The 20744-nt window shown below is 36.4% G+C and overlaps 1 protein-coding gene across 1 annotated transcript in view; it reads right to left on the bottom strand.

Moving 5' to 3' along the window:
* Positions 1-303: 303 nt before the first annotated feature.
* The window catches only part of LOC113416226 (amine oxidase [flavin-containing] B-like), a 96824-nt gene continuing 76383 nt past the window's right edge, over positions 304-20744 (bottom strand). The window contains exons 13-15 of the mRNA XM_087967571.1: positions 11228-11339; positions 10260-10319; positions 304-5433 (exon numbers count right to left, since the gene is read on the bottom strand). Of these exons, the coding sequence (XP_087823697.1) occupies positions 5284-5433; positions 10260-10319; positions 11228-11339 (322 nt within the window). The 3' untranslated portion in view covers positions 304-5283. The remainder of the gene's footprint in view (positions 5434-10259; positions 10320-11227; positions 11340-20744) is intronic.

Genomic DNA, 20744 nt, shown 5'->3' with positions numbered 1-20744 from the left:
AAACTATACCTTATGACTTTCTGTAATATATTTTTTTACTCTATTCTGGTTGATTCAATAAGCCACGAAAAAAGCAATTATTTCTATAGGGCAATACGTGTGAATTTAGTCATTTCTTCACAAGTGTGAAAGAAGATATTTGCAGCAGGAAATCTAATGGTAGATCTCTACACACACATGTATATTCCACTTTCAAATATCTATATTCACATTCAACTCTTTTGGCAAGACAATCAGTGAGACAAGTGGGCAAAAATTTTCTTGTATCATTTGTCATAGCCAAATAAATATACAAAAGCAAAGCACAAGAAAGTGATAATGTTTATTCTTTTGAGTGTGAGTTAAAAAACATCACGCTGCCAGATAAAAATATATATAACACATATTTAATAGGAAAATGAACACAATGGATTTCATGAACACAATCACCACAGAGGCACTTTTAGAAGAACAGCACAATTATATAAGGCACAATCACAAAATCCATATCTTGCAATTGGACTGTCACTTTGATTTTACAAAAGGCAAACATGACATTAATCAAGAATAGCAAATGTCTCAACAACTGTTTAGGACACAAGGTATTTCATTAAAAAAAATTAAATTCTTATTTTGAATATTTTTTAAAATTTCCTCTGGAATGGCAACATTACAGAAGAAAATTTTAGGGAAGAGATGCTGGAAGGAACATTACATTCAGTCAATTGTAAAATTTACTTAATGGGAAATTGTAACTTTTAATTGCACTGTTTAAAATTGCAAAGGCAACTGCCTTGTCTCCTGTGAATTAGCTTTTGCACTACAGTTTAAGTACCTGAAGATTTCTCTTTCTTAGAATAAATATTTACTTTTATCATTTAAAAAATGGGTCTTCAGTTTTAGAAACCTGCTTCTTCATACGCTATGGATACAAGTGAAAGGTTTTACCCAAATTTTTCTTACAGTGTGGGCTGTGAGCACTTTCTTTGAATAGAGAAAAAGAGACTTGGCAGAAATTAAATATGCTAATTTCTTGGTGCGTATTTTGACCCATACATATCCAAATTAGGATACCAGTATATAGTAAAAGTGGCTTTTAAAATTATCATTTGTATGTGACTTATAGTCAATGTATGCATTTATATGTGAAGCACATGATTTGACTCACTCAAGAACTGTTGGCTTCAATACTCTGTAGAGGGGTTTTGTTTGCTGTCCACACTTCAACATAAAAAAATGTTTGCACACTGACCCATCAAGACCTATCAAAATGATGATTCGGTAGTCAAATGGAGACCAGCATCCTGATCAAAAATATATAGATGTAATCCCATTTGTTTTAAAATAAATTACAACAGCATATATTGTGCCTTTACTGACTCAATGAAGATTTAAAAACACATTTCCAATAATATTTGGAATAGTCACTTACTAAAATATTATTTAAATTATTCCTTATGTTAATTGCCCTTAATAGGTTATTTAGAAGAAGTTATTGTTCTTAGTTTGAAAAGATAACTCTATTCTGCCTTTTCTGTGAACTTTCTGAAAACGTCTAGTTAGCCAATTCACATCAAGAGACTGCTTGACTAAATGAGCCTTCTGGAGATCTAACAATTCTTACACTTTTTTCAATAAACAAGATTTATAGATGAAATTAAATGCTTTGTTCAAAAATGCTTTATCATAAGTGAACAAAATAGCTCAGAATCCACCGTTGGACTAATACAGTAGGACTGTTTATTTTACTTAAAATAAATCCTGAAAGTTGTGGAAAGGAGAAAATTGGGATAATGTTTTACTGATCCAAGTAGGATAGATGTTTCTAGCCTATTTTATTCTTGTTTCCAAAATTTCCATGAAACTTTGCTGCGATATATAGTTTAAGAGTTCAGTTACATTGCAAAGAGCATAATGCCATTGTGACAATTATCAAAACCAGGAACAAGAATTAAAACCTCTCGTTTTACTGAATGCAGTATTTCAGTGTGGCCTTACTAAGGCTTTATAAAGTGGTACTAATACTTGGTGTAATTTTGATTCTATGCCTCTTAACTTTTTTGGCTGCTGCCACACTCTGCTGACTCATATTTAAGTGATTGTCTAACTAGGACTCCAAAGTCCATTTCATGTAACATTTATGTCATCTGTTACATGTAACATTTCATGTAACAGATCTGGGAGAATCCTGTGTGTGAGACTTTGGAAAGCCTCTTCTAGTCAGAACATACCATGGGGATAGCTCAGGCTCCTCCAGCCTGGATAATTCTTGAAATTCCCAGATTCCAGCCATCTTCTAAAGTTACTGTTACTGCTCAAGCCATTAAAGGGCATAAGGCTATAAAAAGCTAGAGTGTTATTTTTATTACATGGTAACAGACAGTGCTTGTTCTTTTTTCAGACTGAGAAGTAAACATGGGACCCAGACAAATTCTGACCTTCTATATCTACAACCAGCATATTAAAACCATCTCACTGAAATTAAGAGGTTTCTTCCTTACTCCCAACCCCAAGTGAAAAATTGATTTTCTTAAATTTCTTGAGTCCTGTTCTTATATTATGTTACCCATTAAATGAAGACTTTAGTGTGACCCTGAGAAGGTACACTTTTATTAAATATGTTTCAGTATAATGTCTGATTGTAGCATCTGATGACTAGAGTACTTAATTTAAAAATATTAAACAGTGCAATTCCAAGTATCTTCATTCAGAATGAGATCCATTTCAATGAAATTTGCTTTGTATGAAATTGGCCCCTCAGATGCAGTCATCTGAGAAGGGCAATCCAAGAAGAGTCAAATAGAAAGAGGGCAAATATACCTTAGAGTTTTTGTTATATGTAAATCGCTTCATTGACATAAATCTATCTCTAGCAGTATAGCCAAAAACATTTTTTCTAGAAATAAAATCAACTTCTCTCTCTCTCTCTCAAGGACTCCCAGGATCAGACTACTACATTAGCAAATAGCTGTTGGAACAAGGAAAAAGAATAAGTTCACTTTCTGCCACCATCTTTTCATTAATTTATATGTTAAGAAATCAGCAAGGAACTATTATATCACTTCCGACTCCATATAGGATTGCTTCATTATCTTATTAATACCCAACATTTAAACATTTTTATCATATCTTCCATCAATAAAGTATGATATGAAAATAGTATACCAGTCCTGAACAGAATAATTAACTATTTTTGCTGAAGGCAAAGTGTCAGATATTAAGCTGGAACTCAGTAAATGTTTTGCAGACTTAATTCATAAGCCACAGAGTTGGGAGGTAGAGAGATCTGCTTGTTCTCTCCTTTAAAAAGCTGCTCTTGATTCTTGAAAGAAACATAGGAAGAGTCTCCAATAAAGTCTACTGACAAGGTGTTAGAAAGGGAAAGCTAATGAGAAAAAGAATTTTATCTATGTGAAATTGGATCCTGGGGAGAATCCTGGAATCTTCTTTTCTTTGTAATCACAAAAGGCTCACAAAATTATGAAATAGTAAGAATAATTAACAAACAACAGCAGTAGAAGGCATACATTATGCTCCTTTGTTTGTGGTATTGTATATCAGTAAAAAATATTATACAGCACACTTTTTAGAAATTATGGAGCTGTTAGGAAGAAGTAATTCTAGGTTAGGAATGTGCAAAATTTGGATTCTCTGAGTCAAAAAGAAAGATAACTACTTCTGGGCTGAAGCTTATTCGGACTTTTAACCCTTTAAGCAGCAGTCCTGACCCTGAAAAAGACTGAAAAGATCCTGCAAACAGTATACCCAAACTTTGCAAGAGGTTACTCACTTTCCAAAGGAGAAAACCAACATTCTTAATTTCCTATTAATTTCTATGGTTAACTAACCCATTATTTAAGAAATCTGCCCCATTTTCTGCTGCTGAATGAATAATGGCCTTAGGGCCCTTTCCTCTAGTGCATGTTTTCACCACCCACTTGAATATCATCAGATGAGGTATGAGCCAATACATGATATTAAGAAATCCTTTCAAAATACATTGTCAACTGAGAAATGAAGGGGATCTCATCCAAAAGCAGTTTAGAAGCAGAAAATGGGGGAAAACGTTCTATTACTATGGCTAAACAGTTTTCAAAATTACATCTCTTTATGTCTGTCACTGCTTAAGCAAGATTTAGGTCTGATTATATTTTTAAGAAGGATATTATAATCCTGAGTAAAAGTATTCAAATGTTTAAAAGGCCAAAAAATAAGATATGCAAGCAGTCCTCACTTAACCACCACAACCAATCCTGGAATTTTGGTTATAAGTTGTTGCAATCATAATGATATGATAGTGTCACCTAACTCAATTTTATGATGTTTTTATGACAGTCTCATAAAGTGAGGCATTATAGTTATTTATCAGCAAAAAGTCACAAATCTGCCAAAACATCACAAACTCTGGTTATGTGACTGCAGGGCACTGCAACTGATCATATATGTGAGCTGATTACCAAATGCCTGAAATGCAATCACGATTGTATGTGTGTGCATGTGTGTATAGCAGTGCTAATTTCAAAGATAGCTTGTAAGTAACATTTTTGGGTGTTTGCTTTTTGCTGCCTATCTGACTTCCTTTAGGACCCAACTGGTGCCATGGCCATCTGCTGCACATTTGTGCTGCCGGTTTTTTTTCTTTCGAGTTGATTTTTTTTCTTCAGCTCCTGAAGATAAATAAGCTGCAAAAAGATTTTCTTTACCTGCTTCCTTCCCTATCTGTATAATATTCTTCAGCCTGGCAGTCACTCAGTCGGACGTAAATGTGGTCGGACAAAAGCATGAATGAATAGCTTGAGGACTACCTGTAATTGGATTCTAGGCAACTATATTATTTTCATAGCAGCCAAATGGTGTAGTGCCTTTGGAAACAGATGTTGGACTCTATCATAAGATCCAAGACACCTTGAACTAATAGACAGAATAAACAGAATTGCAATCAACAGTCTAAATCAGTGGTCCCCAACCTTTGTAGCCACAGCCTAGCTGGGAGTGGGGAGAGGGGAACCGGGCCATTCAAGTGGCGGGCCAGCATACACGCACATGCATGCATAGCTTGGCTTGTGCAAGTTGAGCTGCCTGTATGTGTGGGCTGACACCACTCACGTGAGTCAAGCTGTATGTGCACGTATGTTCTGGCCACTGGTCATGCAGCCCAGTTCCAAATAGGCCACAGCCCAGTAGTGGACTGCAGCCCAGAGTTTGAGGACCCCTAGTCTAAATGAGAGGGAAATGATTGTGTTAATGTATATAAATTTGCAGACCAAATTGTATAGTTTCCTATTAGCACATCTGTTTTCAGTCTCACACTAAGAGATCCTTTTTATAGGCAAAGAACCCAGCTGCAGCCACTGATGTAAAGAAAATAGAGAACCCCATCAATTTCAGTAGTCCAGGAACAGAAGGCAAGTTTCTTTCCCAAAATGTTGTAGTTATTGGCAGGGCTGGCACATCCTGGATGGAAGAACATTCACAATTAATGGAGGTTCTTTTTTTCAGGATTGAGTACCAGAAAACAACAACAAAACACAGCTTTCTTATGTTAAACTATTACAGTTTTCTAATATTGTTGGAGTAGGAATGATTAAAGTACAGTGGTCCACATTTTTCAAGCAGAATACTATCCAGCAGGGGTGGGATTCACATTTTTGAACAACTGGTTTCTGTGGGCATGGCTTGGTGGGCGTGGCTTGGTGGTCATGTGACTGGGCGGGCATGGCTAAGTGGTCATGTGACTGGGTGGGTCAAAAGAGAGAAACTCACTTTAACGGGGCTGTGCTGTTTCAAAGCATCCTCTGAAGCTGTGTCTAGTGCCAGGGTTTGTGGTCCTTTCTCTCTTTTTTCCCTCCCTCCCTCCATCCCTCCCTCCCTCTATCCATCTGTCCATCCATACATATCTCGTTCAATTTCCTTTCCCTTCCTTCTTTCTCCCTTCCCTTCCCTTCTCTTTCTTTCTTTCTTTCTTTCTTTCTTTCTTTCTTTCTTTCTTTCTTTCTTTCTTTCTTTCTTTCTTTCTTTCTTTCTTTCTTTCTTTCTCCCATCCCTCCCTCTTTCTTTTTCTTCTTCCTTTTGAAAGAGAAAGAAGAAAGAAAGAAAGAAAGAAAAAGAAAGAGAGAGAGAGAGAGAGAGAGAGAGAGAGCTACCAAGCTTTTTTATGCTATTCATGGTATATTTTCAGCTGGAACCTTTCTCTACTTAAATCTTGGTACAATACCCAGATATTTAAAGCCATTAAACATTTTGGATTAATCTTGAAACTTTTTGCATTCTTGTAAACAGAAATAATTTTGTTTTAACATATCTGGCTTCAATTCCAAAGCTACTTTTTATGAAGACCAAGTCATGAAATGGAGATTGGAAACAAAGCAAAGGTTAACCTTCTCATTCTTTCTAAACCTTTCTAAATATCAAGCGGAAGTGAGCCTTTCTACTTGCCATTTTATTACAAAGAATTTACCACCATCTTCAAATTAGAATTGCCTTCCAACAACAAAAAACACGAGTTTGCAAACTGCCTGAATAGTAACAGAGCACATAATTTTGTATGCTACAATCGAACCACAAAGTGGAAGAGGGAAAATATTTGTGAGAAATATTTACTGTTTTTCTTGTCAAATTTAAAAAGCCATTGGGCTCCCTAAAGGTTGTAACAGCAATAGAAGTAATGAAGCAGCAGCTAGGCAAACTGCTGAATAGTCTGAATTGTGCTTTGGAAATTGTGTAATGTGTGCTCTGAAATTGAGCAAACGAATGAGGGCTAAAGGTAAGCTGTTCTCTACAAAATCCACTCTGAACTTACTACACTGGCATGAAAAAACAGAGTTACTTACTTGTTTTGAAGAGGAGGATATGGAATAAAGAAAGAAGATTGGCTCCAATGGTTTTAGGAGACTGCATAGTTTTGTTTACCTAGACCAGTGGTGACAAACCTTTTTTGGCTCCCATACTGATAAATGCGTGCACGCTCGTGTGCTTTGCGCTTGTGTGCCAGCACCCAGAAGGCAATGCGTACTGCCCCCCTCACACCCTGCGCCTGTGTGCGCGATCCCCTCACAGCGCATTGCACATCTGTGCCTGCACGCACGATCCCCTTGCAGCACCATGCGCCTGTGCATGTGCGCGAGATCACCCCACCCCATGCCACACGTCTCTGCACATGCACACGCGATCACTCCCACATGCTGTGTGTCTCTGCACATGCATGCACACTCACTCCTGTGTGCCATCCATTTGCACATGTACGTGTGATCACGCCACACGCTGCACATCTCTGCACATGTGCCTGTGGCCCCCAGCATATGGTGCACCCCCACGCGTGCATGCATGCCAGATACTCAACAATCAGCTGTCAGGCGGTGGCGGCATGTGTGCATGTGCAGTGGGACTCTTCCAGGCGAGCTCACTTCCGGCACGCATGGCATAGGTTTGCCATCATGGACCTAGACCCCAAGGCAGTAATCAATACTATCAAATATTCTTTTGGCTAAACATTGAATCCAGGCATACTGGATGGCTGGATGTTTCCAGGTGGCTGCAGGGAGGCCTCCTAGACCCAAAACAAGGCCTAGCAAACCTCCCTGGAGCCTCCTGGGAGCAAAAATGGAGTGCAGGGCAGTGGTGGGATTCAATTTTTTTTACTACCGGTTCTGTGGGCATGGCTTATTTGATGGGCATGGCTTGGTGGTCATGTGATTGGGTGGGCGTTGCTTGGTGGTCATGTGACTGGGTGGGCATGGCCAACTTGACATCACTCACATCAAGGGGTGCCTTGCCTGGCCTCAAAGAGATACAATTTCCCTCTCTATTTACTATTACTGAACATCCAAAATACACTATTTAATCCTATGTATATATGCCATATGTGTACATACATATTACATAGTATAGTGTGTGTAAAGGCACACAAAAAGATACATTATCTACTATATATACTATATGTGTATATAGTATACACACACACACACACACACACACACACACACACACAGAGCTCTTCTAAAACTATACACATTCAACCTCACTGCGTTTGGAAAAACACACCCATAGTCCACTTTCTGCCACACATTTAACTTCTGTACAGTAGAACATTGACATGCCTTCAGATTTACTTCCCTAGCCTGCACATGACCATTAGACCCAGGAGATATCATGGATTGAGTAAAATGTGGTGAAACTCACTTAACAACACTCTTGCTTGGCAACCAAAATTTTGGACTCAATTGTGGTCATAAGTGAAGGACTATCTCTGCCTTCCTCTGCATGGCAGCCTTGTCCTAGTAAGCCCCTTTGCCAATTTTCCTCTCTGTTAGAGGCACCAAAATAATCCAGATTCCAGATGATATAAATTCTCTTGCTAGAGCAGGGGGTTGGCCATGCCCACCCAGTCACATGACCACCAAGCAACGCCCACCCAATCACATGACCACCAAGCCATGCCCATCAAATAAGCCATGCCCACAGAGCCTCCAAGGTTCCTTCTAACTCTGCTGTTCTATGATTCTGTAAGGATCTCCTGCTGGAGCAGGGGGTTGGACTAGAAGATGACCTCCTAGATCCCTTCCAGCCCTAGATTGCTGTGCTGTTTCAAAGAATCTTCTGAAGCCAGGGTTTGTGTCCTTCCTTCCTCTCCTTTTTTCTCTCTCCCCCTCCCTGCCTCCTTCCATGTATCTATCTATCCATCCATTCATCCATATATCTCATTCACTTTCTCCTCCCTCCCTCCCTTTTTCTTTCTCTCCCTTCATTCCATCCCATTTTTCTTTGTCTATCCCTTTTCTTCCTTTCTCTGTCTTTTTCTTTCCCTTTTCTCTTTCTTTTCTTTCTTCTCTCTTCTCTCTTTTTCCCTTTCCCTCTCTCTTCCTCTCATCCTCTCTCTCGTTCCCTCTCCCTCTCTCTTTCCTTCTTTCTATCCCTTCCCTTCCTCCTTCCCTCTCTCCTTCTAAAGCTAGAAGAGGAGACCCACCTGAAACAAACACACACCCTTCCAAGCGCCCTGCAGAATCACTTGTTATGAGGGTTTTTCCCGGCTAGTCTCAGGACAGACAAGGCTTCTGGGTCCAACAAAGGAGCGGCGGGCGGGACTTCCTCCCCTTCCGCTTTTGGGGAAAGTTAAGGGCTTGGGACAATAAAGCTAGGAGAGGAGACCCACCTGAAATAAACACACACACACACACACACACACTAACACTTCTAAGCGCCCAGCAGCGTTGCTCGTTACAAGGGTTCTTCCCAGCCAGTCTCCGGTCCCGCGTTGCCTGAAAAAGCCGGCTGGAGACCGAAAAAAGTCACCTCCAGCCTCCCCTTTTTCAGTGCAAAAGGAGGGCTGCTTCCCTCCTTCTCTGCCTGTTTGTTCTGTTTGGCCGAGGAGGAGGAGAGTGGTTGGCTGGTTGGGGGAGACTTCTTGCGCTGCAAAAGAGGAAGCTGGAGGCAACTTTTTTCGGTCTCCAGCCACCCTTTTTCAGCACAACTCTGCTCACACAATGTCCAAAAAACTTCTTTCAAATCATTTTTGCATAACCCTTATACAACACACTCGTGAAAATTGGGGAGGGAGGGAGTAGGATGAGAAAGATGGGATCTGTTATTAGTCTGACAACTACCTCCAATGTGAAGCCCCCCACCATCGGAGCTCCAAGCCAGCTGGCAGAGCCAGGTCTTTAAGCTCTAATGGAAGGTCAGGGAGGTTGGAGCTGACTTCACTCCAGGGGGCAAGATGTTCCAAAATCATATTTATTTACAAAAGCTATTCAGCAGGTCAAGCCAATTAGTGGCTTACAATATGAGCTATCATGGCTATTAACTATATAGGTAACCCTTGACTTATGACTACAGTTGGGATTGGAACTTCCATCACTACGTGATGAGGTCATGTTGTAGCTTTGAACAGTTGCTAAACAAATGGTTGTAAATTGAGGACTGCCCATAGTTCATTAATTAAGTTCAAAACAGAGTGAGAACCATCATTCCTTTCCACATGGCCCCTTCTCTAATTCTGGGTATTAATTTCATATCTTCTTCCACATCAAATAAAACATTGCATGCTTACAGGTGTCCCAAAGATGCTTTTTCAAGAGGCAGTTGGACTTTCTGGTTTTTCTCTGAAGACATTTTGCTTCTCATCCAAGAAGCTTCTTCACAGTTTCTGAGAGCTGAGGAAGCTTTTTGGATGAGAAGCAAAACATCTTTAAAAAAAAAAACCAGAAAGCCCAGTTGCCTTTTGAAAAAGCACCTTTTGGACAATCATGATCTGGATGACTGAGACTCTCCATAGACATACTTACAGGTGATTCTGGTTCAGATTTCCATATTTCTCCTGAATATCTTCCCATCGAGTGTAGTACCTAAAAAGAGATGATTTAAGTCTTAAGTAGAAAACAATCAACCAAAAGCTTTTCCAATGGCCATTTAAAAAGATATCCTGCTTCTGGCCAAAGTTTGGAATAGAATACAGTGCATTATAGGCGCTGTAAACAGGCAAATATGCAAATCTGATTGACATAAATGGGAATTTGATAAAAGTGCAATTTCATTAAAAAAAGTTAATCAAGACAAGCCAGGTCAGATTCTTTAACGCAAATTCTTTTTTTATTATCAACAAACATGAGATTAGACTCCTCCCTTAGCAAGTGATTCATTTTTAAAATAGACTGTTTTGAATGACTAATTCAGAATAATGCAGCTTTATCTCCATGCCAAGTATTCGGTTTCATTTTCTCTTTCACATTGGAGATTTTTCCTTACTCATCAGCACTGGAAGTCATCCCATCACCATCAGAACTTTAGAGTCTTATTTAGCCAGGCCAGGATACCCAGAGGGAGCTCAATGAAACCACCCCTTTTGATACTCTGGTGCTGTTTTAAGAACTCTCTATTTGCCATTTTCTAGGATTGATTTAAGTCCTAAATGCACATATGATATCCAGCTTCTGTAAGTTTGGTTTTAGCTTTTGATATTTAATGCTTTTTGCTTGCTTCTGTCAAGCACCAAGGAAATCAGGAGATTCAGGTAGTTAAGTATAAAGTAAGTATAAAGATGTATTTATTGGGGCATGACTAATGATCTGTTTGACTCTTCCCTCAAGTTCAGCCTGGTCATCTTCTATAGCTTGTTTTTATTACAAGATTAATAAATCATTTATCTTTAAGTGGAGGTCATGCAAACCAAGATGAGAATGCTTGGGTTGGAAATTCATTCAAAGAATCATCATGAAAACCTAAGTAAAATTATTTGATGCAACCGACTCCCTACCTCTCTAGCTGCTCTTTCTCCAGCCTGAACAGCACCTTCCATGTAGCCGCTCCATTCTGAAGCTGTTTCAGTCCCTGCAAAGAAGATCCTCCCAACTGGCTCACGAAGAATCCTTTGAAAGCAAGTGCAAATCATAAAATGCCAAGGGACACCTTTCTCTGATTATAAACAGTGAAAAATTATTCCTAATATTAGCACCTAAAAGGCATCAGCTATGACCTTTTATTTCTGATCAACATCAAACTTGCTCCAGGATATTCAAGCAAAATTAAATGTGGTATTAATTGAATGTAATAAACATACACTTTTCCTCTAGGCCCTTGAAACCTCAATTTGCAAGAGGGGAAAGTCTCTGCTGGTAGAAATAGAAACTGCTCTTTAATGCAATGATATGCACCCGGGATGATGCATTATAATACACTACCATGTTTTCCCTTTCCCCACTTCACCATCCATGTGTCTCCTGAAAAAACTGCCCAAAATAAATTTAACTCTAGCCATTTCAGTGGAATTGAGATCTGGACAGCTCAACCCCTATTTGCCTTTTGTAAGGCTGTGAAAACCACTTCTTTAGACATTCAAGACAGATGGCTATCCTAGCTCTGTTGTTGATATTTTTTATGATTGGAAGATGCTCTTTACTGGGGGCACCATGGATTATTGTTCTAATTGTTGTGTTTTAATCTTTACATATCAGCCAGAGTTATTATTGTGAAATAGATGGCTATATAATGAGTGGCCTTTCTCTTCTTTCTCTGCAATAAAGCAATATCAAACCCATCAAGCTTTGGGTCCCTGGAGGGCGGAGCTGGCATCGCGGTGGTACGACGCGCGATCTTGACCCTCCAAGATCGCCATCGATATCTCTGCTGCTGGATGGTCCCAACGGACCTAAACCATCCCGTAGTGACGGTGATTGATAAGGGCACATCCTGCTGATCCCAAGGACATTGCAAAGTCCCTGGTCAATCCAGGAAAAGCCCTTTTTGCCGGCGGCAGAGAGGCAGCCATTCAAGCTGCTGAAGCTGGGACAGCTCTGGAACGGAACAGATCGGAAGAAAGTGTGTCAGTTTGGTGAAATGAACTTTTACTTATTGTTTTTTTGGAGAGAACACCCTGAAAGACTTAAAGTGGAATTAAAAATGAAGAGAAAAAAGCTTAAGCGGTGAGATTAAGCTAGTTAAATTGAAAGTTTCTTTTTTCCCCCTTTTTAGAGGAACTTGGAATTTGGCAAAGCTTCTTAATTTTAAACTGGACTGGTCTTTTTAAATTTCCTATTTTTTTTAACAATTCTCTTGAAAGTCTGCTTTGATTAAGACTCTTATTTCTGATTTGAGATTTATTTCTTTTTCTTTCTTTCTTTTTAAAAAAGAGAAGATTTTACTTTTTTTCTTCTGTTCCTGGCTTTGGATACATGAGGGGGAAGTGAAAGTGAAGAAAAATAAGTAGCACTGCCATCTAGAGGCTTGGATATACTGTTTTCTTTTTTCTTTTACTTGTTTATGTATTTGTTTTATACTCAAGGACTCTGAGCTTTGCACTAAAAAAGATAGTGGGATGAGCATGGCAGATTGTTTATACAGGTGCTCATCTGTGAAACTATAGATAGCTGGAGTCTGGAGTTGAAGTTGAAAGAAAGAAGATTGAAGTGACCTTGAAAATACTGGAACTGGAAAATCTGAGTTGATTTACCAAAGAGTCTTGGATATTTAGTGGCAGTGGCTTGCTTTCTATTAGAATTGTTTGTTATTTTTTACCTTCTATTCTACTTCCCCTCTAGTTGGATTTTTATATTTGGATTTTAACCTTTTAACCCAGGAACTAGAATGTAATTTTTTTCTTTTGCTCTCTTTTTTTTTTTTAAAAAAACAAGTTTTATTGATTTTTAAAACACACAAATTATCATTATTCATTACATGTTTAAACCTTTTTCCTTTTTAACCTTTTTCCATTGTAAATTTAACAAGTCAGATAAATTATGATTCTGTTTTAAACCATTTCCATATAATATACCAAAACCTCTTATTCAATTTCTCTTTACTTCTCTTTACTCTTATTCAATATCATTATTATTATTTCATCTGATTCTTTCTGACTTAGTTACCATTATTCTCATTCTATATTTCTACAAGTTTTTACCAATTCTCCCCCAAAAAAGACATATACACACAACACACAAAACATAAAAAAAAATCTTTTGGAAAGTAACTTGGACCCAGGTATCTCTCTCTTCATGGACTTTCAATTATATTCATGCTCATCTTACATATCATTACTTATTTTATTTACCATTCTAAACCTTCTATATTAACTTCTCCACATATTTCACACTTCTTAATTCTACCTTAATTAATCATCTTAGTTTAAATCATTATATTTGTATCTTTTGTCCATTTTTTATCATCCCTTTGTCTCATCCCTTATGAAAAAAAAAAAATCAGTTTCTCCTGAAATCATTAATCAGAGTATGATGCCTTTCTATCTCCCCCTAAGTTAATCAAATTAATCTTTAAAATAATATCTAATACCCATTCAGATTTTGCTTGGTACATTCTATCTAACTAATACATCCAACACAATTAAGTGCATAATTAAACAATAAATCCAAATATTAAAAAGAAATACTATAATAAAAATTTTACAATGACATCAATACCATAATTTTATTAAACTCTTTAATTAAAACAACATTCTAAACCTCTCCTATTATTAAGTTTTAAAGCCAATCATTTTTAAACATTTCAACATTTTAATCTCCTATCAACTCCCAAACCATTGCAATACTACCATCTCATCTTATGTACCTTGCAAAATTTTTTTTTAAAAAAAAAATTATACTTTATCCATTATCCATAAAAATTCCTTTTTCCATTTAATTTCAAAACATTGTAGCTTTTCTCCACCTTTTCTCTTTCTTTCTTTTCCCAACAAACCTTTCTACCCCCTTCTTCTAGCCTCTGCCTTACCGGCTCCCTTCTCTGTCGTATTTCTTTTCCCCTTTGTTTACAATCATCATATTGGTTTTGCACTTTATTTTTCCCTTTCTTAAATGTTTTTTGGATCTTAAGTCCTTAAATCCTTTAGTTTTCTTCTTTTCTCTTCTCTTCTTTTCTTTCTCTCTTCCTTTTTTCTGGATCAAATTCTGAGATTCATTAAAGATGGCTCCTTCCTTTCTTTCTTGTTCCTCTGCTGTCTTCATCTGTTGTAATTTTTGTTGATAATTAGTAAGCGCCATTTCTAAGAAAAGGAAAGCTTCTTCCACACCATCTTTACCATTTTTTTTGCTTGTTCATATTCTTTTCTTAGTTCCTCAACAGAAAGAGCCATTATAAATCTTTTCTTTTCTTTTCTCCTTCTTTCTTCTTACAACAACCAGAATATTCAAAAGAAAATAAAAAAGATAAAACAGTCCCAAAGTTATCAATCAGTCCAAACCAAGGCAGAGTTCTCACTTTCTCCTTCTGGGGTAATATCAATCAAAGAGAAAGAAAGTCCAAATCTGTTTAAAATCTTATTACAATATATTCTAGTCTTCAAATCCTTAAGGCATCTGCTCCAACAAATCTTAGCATACAAATATTTTCTTCTTAATCCTCTCTCTTCCCACTCATCGCTTAAAACCAATTTCCACCTAAAAAAATAGGTTTCTTAATATCCAGTTATTTATTCCGTAGGAAAAGAGGGAAAGCTATCCTTTCAGCACCTTCAAGCAGCCGCTTTTTCCTCTTCTGGCAGGTATTATTCAGAGAGTCATACTTTTCAGGAGTTTTATTAAATATGTCTTAGAGTCCTAGGAGCCAAGAAAAACTTTCTCCTCTCAATCACTTTCTCCACTTCCTCCTGCGCATTCTTACCCGGCTGCCAGCTTCTTTGTGGCGGCCATTACAGACCGCCGCTGCACCGTCCTGGGAAAAGGGAGTTCTGCCGGCCAGGGAGGGAGTCTGCAGCACCCCAAACCCTTCTCCGGATCCCCCTACTTCAGCTGCCCCTGCAGGGCAGCCTAGCTCCGTACCCGGCTGGGTCGGAGCCCCAAAACGGCTAGCGCGGCAGGGATCGCGCAGCTTCGCAAATCCCTGCCGCTCGCGAAGCCGACAAACCGGAAGTCCTCTCTTTTTTATTAAGAGAAATACACAGACTATTTTTTTTCTCCTTCCCCCTACCCTCTTTTTCTTCAAAAAAAAAAAAATCTTTTTTATCCTTTTTTCCATATCTTCTCTCTCTCTTTTTTTTTTTTTGGCATATTACTGCAACTAATTTGATTAAGGAAAACAAGTGCCTGAAGATTTTTTTTCCCTTTTTATTTTTTGGAGTGGCAGTTGTCTGCCTTTGCTCTTTTTTTTTTTCCTTTTTCCTTTTCCCTTTTTTCTCTTTCTTTTTTTTACAGATAAGTATTACAAGATGAGCAGAAAGACAATAGCACCAGCTTCCTCAATACCAATAGCCTCCTCTTCACCATATGTAGAACAATGATCAATACAGACAATGCTACAACAGGAGAAAGAGAAGGAAGTGACATTGTAGATGCAAGGAATTCAGAAGATCGAAAAGAGAATAGAGAATATTGAGCAAAAGACTGAAAAGACAGATGAGAAAGTAGAGAATATTCAACAGATGATGATGAAATATGATGACAGATTTAAGAAAATTGAAGAAGAAGATATAGAAAGAGATAAGAAAATTGGAGATATTGATACTCGATTGAGTGTTGTTGAAAAGGGCAGGAGTGGAACATTAGGATGGGAAATCGATAGATCAGAATTTTACCTGAGATTTCAAAATGTAGAAGAAGGAAAAGGTGAAAACCTTGCTGAAATAATGAGAGAAATACTGGCAGAAGCATTAGAGGTAACCAAAGAGAAGATGATGGATGGGATGGATGAAGTGTTCCGTGTCTATACAAGATATGCAATGAGAAATAGGTTACCAAGAGAAGTTCACATCAGATTTACCGAGAAGATTATTAAAACACAGATACTGCAGGTGGCAAGAGAGAAAACATTAAAGTACAAAGACAAATAAATTGTGGTGATGAAACAGGTATCAAGAAGAGTAAGATAGATGAGAAGAGAATATTTATTTTTGACTAAAGAGTACTTAAAAGAGGAGTAAATTACAGATGGTTGATACCAGAAGGCCTCTTGTTCACCTGGCAGGAACAAAGACACAGAATTGACACAGTCAAAAAAGCTGATCTATTCTAAGATATTCTATCTTAGAGGAAAGGAGGAAGATACAAGAAAAGAAGAGTCATTAATTGAATTTCAAGAGGAGTGTATAGCAGTAATTGAAAAAGAAAAAGAAGAGGCAGTAGGTGGTGTACCCAGAGAGCAACGAGAACTAAGCTCTACCAGAGCAATAAAACCCTCTTATAAAGCTTAATATGGATGAAAGACAATTGATTATGATTAACATAAATGGACTTAATTCGGCTACTAAAAGAAGAAAAGTATTCCATAAATTAGAGAAATTAAAATTTGACATAATTTGCCTACAAGAAGTACATATTAAAAAACAACATGAATATATATTGAAACAAAAAAAAATAGGGAAATTATTCACGTCGACACAATGCAAAAAAAAGAGGTGTGATCTTATATGTTAGAGATACAATCTTGGCAGAACTAATTTATACAGATGACGATGGAAGGATTTTGATGGTGGAAATAATGGACAATAATGTTAAAACACTTTTAATTGCAATGTATGCTCCAAATGACAACCAAGAAGAATTTTACAGGAAATTACATATGAAAATAATTGAACTGGACTATGCTAATATTTGTATGATGGGAGACCTCAATGGAATAATTAATGATCGGCTGGACTATAAAACACATAAATCAACAAAGAAAACTAGAAAGCTACTACCAAAATCTTTCTTTCGAATGATAGAAGAAGTAAATTTAAAAGATGCATGGAGAGAGAGAAATGTGGAAAGCAAGCAATATACTTTTTACTCAAACAGACATGCATCATGGTCTAGAATAGACATGATATGGATGTCAGGAGAATTACTTGCCAACATATGAGAAATTGAGATAGAAACAAGCACTTGGGCAGACCACAACCCAATGACAGTCATTTGGAAAGGACAAAAGAGGAGATCTAGATGGACTTTAAATAATATGATATTAAAGGAAAAAGACTTTAAACAGAAAATAGAGAAAGAATTGGTTTTCTTTCTTAAAGAAAATAGAAAAGAGGACATATCTTTGCAGAATCTCTGGGACACGATGAAGGCCTACACAAGAGGCTTGATAATAGACTATACAAGGAAAAGAAACAGAAAACAGAAAAAGACTTTCAAAACATTGGAAGATGACTATAAAAGACAGGAAAAAGAATTACAGACGTCCCCGCAAAAAAAGACATTAAAATTAAAATGGATATAACTAAACATAAAATGGCACTAATGGTAAAAGAGGAATTAGCACAAAAAAATTAAAAATGCTAAACAGAATTATTTTGAAGATGCAAACAAACCAGGCAGATGGTTAGCCTATAAATTGGGAAAGGAAAGAGAATCAAGAAGGATTAGTCAATTAATAAATGAAGAAGGACATGTTTGCTATGGAAATGAAAAGAAAAAAATTATATAAGATTACTATGGAAAATTGTATTATCAAGAGAATATTCAAGAAAAAAAAAGCTAAGCAATATTTACAGAAAGCTAATTTACCCCAGATACCCAAAGATATTGAAACAATGCTAGAAGGGAACATAACGATGATGGAATTAACAGAAGCTTTAAAAAAACAGAATGTTGGAAAAGCACCAGGTCCAGATGGATTACCAGCGGAATTTTATAAGACTTTCCAGGAAATATTGAATCTTCACCGATTAGAAGTCATGAATGAAGTTATGTCAAAGAAGAGAATACCCAAAACATGGTCAGAGGCATGCATTACACTTATACTGAAGGAGGATACAGACCCTTAGCAAGTTAAAAATTATAGACCTATATCCCTACTAAATTCAGATTACAAAATCTTTGCTTCTCTTGGCAGAAAGACTGAAAAGATATTGAAATAACTTTATCCATGCTGACCAAAATGGATTTCTGCCAGAGACAAATCAAAGACAATGTGAGAATAATTCTGGACACTTTGGAATACTATGAGGCACATCCTGACTAAAATCCACACATGGTTGGAAAAAATGATAAAACAACACATAGACTTTAATCCAGAGATCTTTTTATTGGGAATAATACCGGAAATATACAATAAAGGGCTGAAATATTTGATTGTAAATGTCCTGACAGCGGCTAGAATTGTACTTGCTAAGAATTGGAAAAATGAAAAAATACCTATGCAGGAGGAAGTTATTAAGAAAATTATGGACTGTGCTGAAATGAGTAAATTGACATTTGAAATTAGAGAGCAGGAAGATAAGCAATTTTATATGATATGGGATTTGTTTTATCAATGGTTGGACAAAAAGTAATAGATTAGATAATTTTGTAATGGAAGTTCAATAGATTGATTTAAAATATAATATAAACATATATAACCATTGGATGAAAGTACAATATAAATTTCAAAATAAAATTTGGAATATCTTGTATAAAATGATAGAATAAATAGTTTAGTCATGGATGATTAATAACTGATAAATATATAAGCATATGTTAGTTTGACAAAGTGAAAATCTATATAAACTGTGAGTAATGACCACAAAAGGATAGCACAAAAGATTTGTAACCAACTGACACACTGTATGTATATAAAATGGAAGATGTTTTTATGTTTTTCTTTTTTGTTTGTATATGTTTATCTTAAAAATAAAAACTTTTATTAAAAAAAAAAAGCTTTGGGTCCCTGAAAATATTTTGCAGCCAAGCCTAGATTGATGTGATAACAAGCCAAGAGAATGAATTGCAGTCCTAGCTTCAAGAATTTCTAAGAAATCCACACATTCCTAGTTCAAGCAGGTGAAAATTTGGGCTTTTAGCTCTGTCACCATCCTTTTATATACTGACCTGTGATTATTTGACTTCAAAGTACAACAAAGTTGTATATTTACAGTATTTATACAATTGCATTATATTTATAATTATGTTTTTATATTAATATATTTTTTAAATGTGTATTAGAATTAGTATTATCCCTTACAGGTAGTCCTTGACTTGCAAAAGTTCATTTAGTGACCATTCAAAGTTACAACGGCACTGAAAAAAGTGACTTATGACCATTTTTCATATGAGCATTGCAACCTCCCCATGGTCATGTGATCAAAATTTAGAAGCTTGGCAACTGAGTCATATTTATGACGGTTGCAGTGTCCTGGGGTCATGTGATCACCTGTTGTGACTTTCCAACAAGCAAAATCAATGGGGAAGCCTGATTTAATTAATAACTGTGGCAAGAAAAGAGATAAAATCGGGCAAAATTCACTTAACAAATGTTTTGCTTAACAACAGAAATTTTGGTCTTAATTGTAATCCTAAATCAAGGATTATCTGTTTTAAATAGCTACAATATATTACTAAAATATGTTTTTAAAGTGTTAAGGTAAATTTTATTAAATATATGTCCAGAGACTAATCATGTTAAGCTTCATTAAATTTTTAATTATATGTAAATATAAACAAAAACAAAACCGTATAGTTTTTGTCCTGGATCCAGTTATTACTTTTTGGATTTTTTTTCAAAAGTATGTGGTGTGAAAGCTACATGTGCCCCTCACCATGGAAAAAGCTGGGGACAGTTGTGATAGGAGTGTTTTTGTAGGCTGATGGTGCATGTAAACAGCTGATGGTGCAATGTATTCAACTTGATTAAATAAGAAAAAGGAAACAAAACAAAAAGGAAACTGATGATAAGGCTATCCTAACTACTATTCAACCATTTGTACAAGGGTGAAAAAAAATATCCAAGTGTAATTTATAAATAAGACTCAGTCGTCTGATACATATATAAAACTTTTAGACAGAAAACAAAACATAACAATAGGCATGTACAACATCCATCAAGCCAATTCATTGAAGCTTTTTTCTTTTTTCTCCTGTACCTCATATTTTCTTTACCCCTTTCTTTTTTCTTTCCTTAATTTCCTATTTTTATTCTTCTTTGTATTTTATACATTGATAAAACAATAAAAGTTCTAATATAAAAAAAACTTTTTCTATGAACTCAGGGAGCACAAATGTGTGCTTTTCTTTTAGGATGTGTTTTTCTGATGTTTTTCAGAGTAATCTATCAATAATGTCAAAGTTCTGCTGAATTCTGAAATTAGCTACAAATCATTGCTCAGGAAGGCTACAATTAAGGCTACAAGAAGGCTACAATACATTAATTATCAATAATGTATCATGCATGACTTGCTATAACACATATCACTTTATGCAAAAATGATATAAAGCATAATATCATTCTGTATATATGAGAAGAGGTACAGAAACTTATCATGGCCATAAAAAGCATTATATTTATGCAGTCCCAATCTAGCAGTTTAATGGGAAGTAAAATAGCAAAGGAATAAATGGATATAAAATCACAGAAATCCATCACTACTG

The sequence above is a fragment of the Notechis scutatus genome, chromosome 5, assembly GCF_049901735.1.
Source record: "Notechis scutatus isolate UNSWTSFEM ecotype Mainland chromosome 5, rNotScu1.2, whole genome shotgun sequence".
NCBI lineage: Eukaryota > Metazoa > Chordata > Lepidosauria > Squamata > Elapidae > Notechis > Notechis scutatus.
This window is presented reverse-complemented; position numbering and strand designations above follow the sequence as displayed.